We start from the raw sequence: 6913 nt of genomic DNA, 5'->3' as shown, positions 1-6913 counted from the left end.
TCTCTATTTAAACATTACGTTAAAAAAAATATATTAAGTAGTAAGCCCGTGCGGTCCAATGCGCCGCAAGTAAAAAGGTTTTAACTATCTTAAGTTTTAATACCACAGTCTAATATGGTTTTTATTCTGTAATAGTACTTTAAAAACAGACACAACAATCATTGACCACCTTTTAATTCATGGAAAATTGGTCTATAATGCTACCTTAGACCCTTTCACGTAAAAGAATCCCTTTGTAAATTTGGACACAAACCTACCGTTTATTTTAATGAATCTTTTTATTATAAGTTTTTTAAAGTGTAAGTTGGTTGCCAATTAGGAAATATTAGACCTACAACATTAACTATACATAGCTATACATAGTACCAAAGATTACATATGCTACGCAAAAAGCATATTTTGCGTAGCATATGTAATCTTTGATAGTACTTATCAAAGCTAACTCACATTAATGAAATATTATGCAATAACCTATACCCAAGAAATCAAAATAGTGTTTTCAAAGCTTAAAGTCGTGGGATCAAGTCGAATTTTAGCTTGTTAAACTCACAACTTTATTGTCAATTCAAATAATTACAATTAAAACAAAAAATTTTAAAAATTTTCATTTTCATATTTGTTATGGCCGCAAGCCAGTGGTGAGTCACCTGCCGGGCGGCCGAGGGATGGGCCAGGTATTGAGCAGCCGCTGGTGAGTGCGCGTGCGTGGGCGAAGGGTCGCCTAATCCGCTGGAGTCCTTCGAGCTTCTGCCAGACTATAGGACGAAAGTTGCCAAGGTCAACGTTTTGTTGTTCGTATCATCATTGTACAACCGGCGTAGTCCATGCCGGCAAAAAATTATCGTGCGTTTTCGGCTATTTATCGTATCCAAGCATGTTAAGTTAATGCAGTCAGTGAACCGGTTTTTTTAACGAAACGAAATAGTCGTAGACATAAAACATCATAGCGCTGTTACCATGAGCTAAAAATTATACAACTTGCGTTAATTTGTAAAAATTAGCTGGTGGACTGAACGACCGTGGAGTGAATAAAACATCCCGGTTTTATTAAAACAAACACACTCGTAGTCTCGGACGCTCAACACTAAACACTCGAACATATCAAGGCCACGTGATGAGGGTTGCGGAGTCGTGGATTGGTGGGGGGGGTGTTGGAGGATGGGTGGCGGACACGTCACTCTTGCTGTGCTCTGCCACACTATTTTCTATATCTAGTTGAAAACAAAGGCGACCACTGTCTGCCTGTCTATCTGTTCGACTCGAAAACAAGAATCAGTGTGAAGGCCTCTTCATACAATAGTACTGGGGGACCGAGCCTTGCTCGGTTGTGGCATTGACTAACCAACACCAAGTATACTTCCCATCACATTGTAAATTTGAAGCTGTGTTTTCGTGTCTAGTTCTGTCCGGTACACTGTCGATGTCGTGTTTTGTTCAATTTTGTTTATAGTATTCAAGTTTTAGTTTCACTCCCGTCCCGGCAACACCTCGGGCAGCTTTTTCGGCGGCGCCACCGGTCTCCCCGCGGCTAATAGGCACCCTTTGACTCCATGCCCTCTACACGTCCGACACCGGCGGCTCCACTAGCTGCGCCACATGTTGCTCAAGGCTAATAGGGGCCTTACTTGAACTTAAAGAAACATTTCGTTGAGTGCCAAGAAATTAATCACGCACCTACCTACATAAATAACAGTATTTTTGTCATAAATAAATAAATGTAAAAATTAAGTAAAATAACACATCAACACATGATTATTCTGATTGCTTATTACATACCTTATAGGCCTACATTGCTTGTATTACAGAGTCGTTATTTTTTTATCAATCAAATGTCTTGGATTGTAATGAAATCATTTCTCGAAAATCATATTTAAAATATTTTTTATCAAATGGTTTTAACGATTATACGTACTTTAAACCACAACCTAGCAAGGCTCAGTCCCCCGGTACTAAAAACTTAAAATGCGTGATATCATTGACTATATATACCTACAGGTAGGTATATATAGTCAATGGTGATATTTATAAGACCAATGTCTGTTCAACAAAGAGTAATTATTGAGCACCTGACATCCATCAGCAATATGGTATGTTCTTTTCCGACGAATCAATAGGCCAAAACATTGGCTGATGTGTTAGAGTGAAAATTTAAACACGTACGTTTTCATGTCCCTGGCCTTTTACTTCGTAGATACTGGATTTGTAGTTTATTATTATGTGTTTTAATATTTTTTGGGACGGGGGCAATAAGTTACACACATTTATTTGGTTTTAAATAGGTTCTAGGTATTTTTTTCGTATTTTTAAAGTCTCAAAATTCACGACCATGACGTGTCCCTAGGGTACATTTTCCAACTTTCACGCTGTTTTTAGACTATATTCATGCCGAAATATATAAAGCCATATTTTTATGTCATCAATGGTTATTAAACTTACAAAAAAGGAGCACATTATAATTTTATTGTCATTGCAAACTGACTACCATGACAAAATAAGTCTGTCCCTCGATTTGGCGTCACGACCATTTGGGAAAAATTTTCTACTTTGGAGCACGACAGTGGCAAGCCTGGCGTCGATGGAGTCAGTTGGTTTTAGAGACTAGTTCGGGGTGTACGTCAGGATTGTAGTGCCGGTCGTTTCGAGTTGAAAGGAGGAATTACAAGATTAATAAAGGAAAGATTGTGTTTTTTGTAATTTTGGTGTGTCCATGACCGTACGTAGTCATTCGATGAAGTAGACATGGTGTTAATTTTTGTTTATAAGATATTTCAATTGCTAGATTAATCTAGAAGTCCACTTTGTATCCTCGAACATGAGGTGCAGGGCTACCGCCAGAACAGAGCCAAATAACACGTAATTTCACGACCAAAGTTTCACGACCATCGCGGGTTTTTTTCACGACCAATCCAGCCTTATGGATTATAGTGTGTTTGGTCGTGACAATAACTTTAATATAATTGTAAATTGAACAGTTTAGTTCAATTGAAACACATATTTTTACTATAACTAACAGTATAATTGAAGGATTGTTTAGAAAGATTTAGATTATTTCAGAAAATTCACGACCGTACCGCTTGTCCCTGACCATCACGTTTATGATTTCTATCATAAAAATTTCCAAAATAAAAATATCGTCATATTTCAATGTTTTATACACAAAAGAAGCACACCTCTATACAAACATAACGATTTTTCGGGTCTCAGGTAAGTTTTTTCGGAGTTATACAAACTTAAAAAGATTTTAATAGCTTTTTTTCAATTTTTGAGTTTTTCATTTTTTTCTAGAAAGACCAAATATACCAAAAGTTCAGTGACCTTTTTATTGTATAATGGTCATAAAAGTAAATTAGTTTATAGCAAAACATAGTTATAAAAATAATATTAACTATTTTTAATATTCATTTAAACGTCTGTTATGGTCGTGACAGGATTTTGTGTTTTTCCACTAAAGATGCTCTTTTTAAAAAAAACTACCAAAGATATTGCGTTACCATGGACATTTTATGAAACTTCAAATGCCAATAAAATAAAAAAAATAATAAAAGATTTGAAAAAAGGGGAAAAAATTTGCAAAGTGCTTTTCCTGAAAACGTACGTTTTTAAATTTTCACTCGTTAACATTTAATAAAATGCATTTATAGATCAAAAGGTATTTATTTCCCGTGCTATTGCCGTTAAAAAGCACGGGTACAACAGCTAGTTATCAAAACATAGACAAAAATACATTAAGAAAGTGTTACCATACTATAGTCTGTCTAAAATTATTGTGCGGTTGGAATTCAACATATGATTTCCCTATCATGGTAAATCTCCCACTCATTTACCCTTTTCTACACTAAAATCCCCCGTGACAATCATCTGTTTTATATTGCAGACAGGTATTTTAGAAAGCATTTGTTTATTATGATTGAACTACACATATAATAAAACTAGAAGAATTATTTTAACAATAATAATCTACGTATCAAATTAAATTTCACTAGAAGTGTTGTTATAATGTAATATTAATCCTGGACTAGCATTTATGCTTTATGCTTTTGATGGATTGTTTTAAATACCGGGTGTCCGAAAAAAAACTGAAACATTTTAAAGGCAAATTCTGTTACCAATTAAGAGACTATGTTTAATGTTTTATATATGGATATAATGATTATGAAAATCTGCCGAACGCACCTTTCCCCACCTCCTTCCCTATTTGCGCGAATCCTTTTTTGGAATAAAACATTTTTTACGCCCCCGGTCCCAACTTTAAGTCTTAGCTGTCTGGCGCCCCCCTAAAACACTTGGCTGACTGGCGCCCTAGGCTCCAGCCTAATTAGCCTAATGGGTAATCAGGCCCTGTATTTAAAGCTCAAATTCTTAAGTTTTATTAGAAACTTAGTAGGCTATAACTCGATATTAGCACCATCAGTGGCCCGGCAAAAATCTAAGTGAAATTTGAACTTTTCCCAGGTTTTGGTTAGTACTTCAGGGGATACAAGCGTTGCTATTTAATGTGACATGTTAGATGAGTATTTTTCCCCATAACTGGGTGGCATTGAGATGGGGAATGTCCCTGTCTATTTTCAACAGGATGGAGTGCCGCCACACTACAGTTTGAGTGTGCGAGAGGCGCTGGATACTAGTTCGACGATTGGTGGATTAGCAGGGAAGGGTCCATCCAATGGCCTCCTAGGAGTCCAGATATGACTTCTCTGGACTTTTTCCTTTTGGGGTCAGTAAAGAATGATGTCTACTCGTTGCAGATTCGTTATCTGAATCACTTCCAACAGAGAATAGTCGCATGTGTTGGTGGAACATCCTCTGAAGTACTGACCGATACCTGGGAAAAGGTCAAATTTCGCTTAGATTTATGCCGGGTCACTAATGGTGCTCATATCGAGTTATACTAAGTTTCTAATAAAACTTGAAAATTTAAGCTTTAAATACATATATAAAATATTAAACATAGTCTCTTATTTGGTATCAGTATTCGCTTTTAAAATATTTTAGTTATTTTTCGGACACCTGGTACAATTTCAGTTCTGGTAAAATGATTAAATTAGTTGATATCGTGGTGAACTGATTTCAAAATTATAAAGCGATACTTCACTTCTTATTTGGTTATTATTTTAATACCGTAGGTAATGGGAACTTTGTCAAGGTCTCTAGCAAAGCCCTAAGGTCAGATCAGGACGAAACCCATTGGGTTATCCTGTTTATGCCTGAATAATCAGTGTACAACATTGAACTCGCTGGGTAAATGACAAGTAGGAGCATTTGTGTTGAGTAAGTGAGCTGGTACTTTGCCTTTAATATGTATCTATAGGTCTGAGGTCATGATCAATGGAGTCATTTCATTAGACTTGCTTTGTTATACAGAATATTGTTTGCTATAATTTTCTATTACTGAGGATAAACTAACATAACAAATTGATCATACTATATTTGAATGAACGAGTTATGTTTGGAGGTGCACACAAATTAAACCATTTGTATGTAGCAGCTATATTACATTTTTTGCTTTTTCCATTGTTTACTAATTGTATAAATATTTCAAATCCCTAATAATAAAAGGCAAATATGCCTTAGTACACACCAAATAGAAAACAAAACTCGTAAAAATATATAAATATAATTTTATATATACAACCACAAAATGAACCTAATGATGTAAATTTAACAACTGTTAACTGTAATGTGGACGTTAACAAAGTACTAGAGACGTTCCATTACATCATTCACTCTCATAACTGGAAAGATATTCACCATCATCTTCGCTTAAGCCATCAGAGTCAGTGTCATCATGCAGATTTATAATAAATGGTTCCATGATTTCGTCACGAAGTCCTTCTTTAAAAAAATCTTCTTCCTGGATATTTTCAGCATGAATTACACATTTCTTCCAGTCTTCTACTGTTACATGGTTCATGGCATTTTCTAGAAGGTTCCTGACATCCTTTATTTTGAAAGACGTGTTTTTTTGCGCCACCTCCCCTTTCACTTGAGCCCAAATTAGCTCTATGGGATTGTATTGACAATGGTAGGGTGGTAGGCGAATAACCTCATGACCCATCTGCAACGCAAGCTCGTCCAGTTCGTACCGTGGAGGAAAGCTGTGCCTATGCTGCCGCACGGTGGTGAGGAGTTCTGCTACTGTGTGGACTGGATTGTGATCAATACCGTTATCTGATAGCCACTTCACAATGTCTGCCTTTCTAGATTTTGAACTTGGAATTTTGTTAAGTTGTTTCGAATGGTAGCTGGCATTATCCATTACAATAATACATGGCTCTTCTAGGCTTCTCAGTAAATCGAGAAACCATTCGTGGAAAACTATATGGTTCATTTCTTGGTGATAATCGACATTACTTTTTGATTGAAATACGAGCTGTGCGTCTTTTATAAAACCATATTTAGCTGACCCAGCGTGACACACGACAAGCCTAGAACCCTTCCCTACTGGAACCCGAAACCCTCCCTTGCCATCTAAGCTTTCCCAAATACACTTTCTTGCATGGTTTTGGTTTACCCACGTCTCATCCAGGTATACAATTGGGAGAGGAGTTTCCTGCCGCCTTAAATCGTGCATCTTTCTTAGAAATACTACCCGGGAAGCGACAATATCAGACCGTTCTATTAAGAATTTTCGGCCGTTGTTAGTCTTTTTAAACTTAAATCCCACATCTCTAAGTATCTTACATACAGAATCTTTACTTCCACTAAATCCAATTTTTTCTTTTAGCACAATCTTCAACTTCCTGCAGGTCGGGTACTCTCCTCTTTCGTAGAAATCAAAAACAGTTCTTCGGACTACGTCCTTGTCGAATTGGTCTAGATCAGTTATCCACTTTTTGTGGGATATTTTCCTTTGAGATGAAGAAAATGTTGCTTCTTTTGATATATTTTCTTTATTACAATCTTCGGAGACCAT

General features: G+C 36.4%; 1 protein-coding gene across 1 annotated transcript; it reads right to left on the bottom strand.

The window, feature by feature from the left end:
- Window positions 1-5716: 5716 nt before the first annotated feature.
- On the bottom strand, window positions 5717-6913 carry LOC128992832 (uncharacterized). The gene has a single exon (XM_054416575.1). It carries the CDS (start codon window positions 6911-6913, stop codon window positions 5717-5719), a length of 1197 nt encoding a protein of 398 aa, XP_054272550.1.

Source organism: Macrosteles quadrilineatus, unplaced genomic scaffold, assembly GCF_028750875.1.
Source record: "Macrosteles quadrilineatus isolate MER2022 unplaced genomic scaffold, UCM_ALF_1.0 Scaffold_4__1_contigs__length_99947679, whole genome shotgun sequence".
In the NCBI taxonomy this organism is placed as follows: domain Eukaryota; kingdom Metazoa; phylum Arthropoda; class Insecta; order Hemiptera; family Cicadellidae; genus Macrosteles; species Macrosteles quadrilineatus.
Note: the sequence above shows the minus strand (reverse complement) of the source record. Positions and strands in the feature narration are given on the sequence as shown.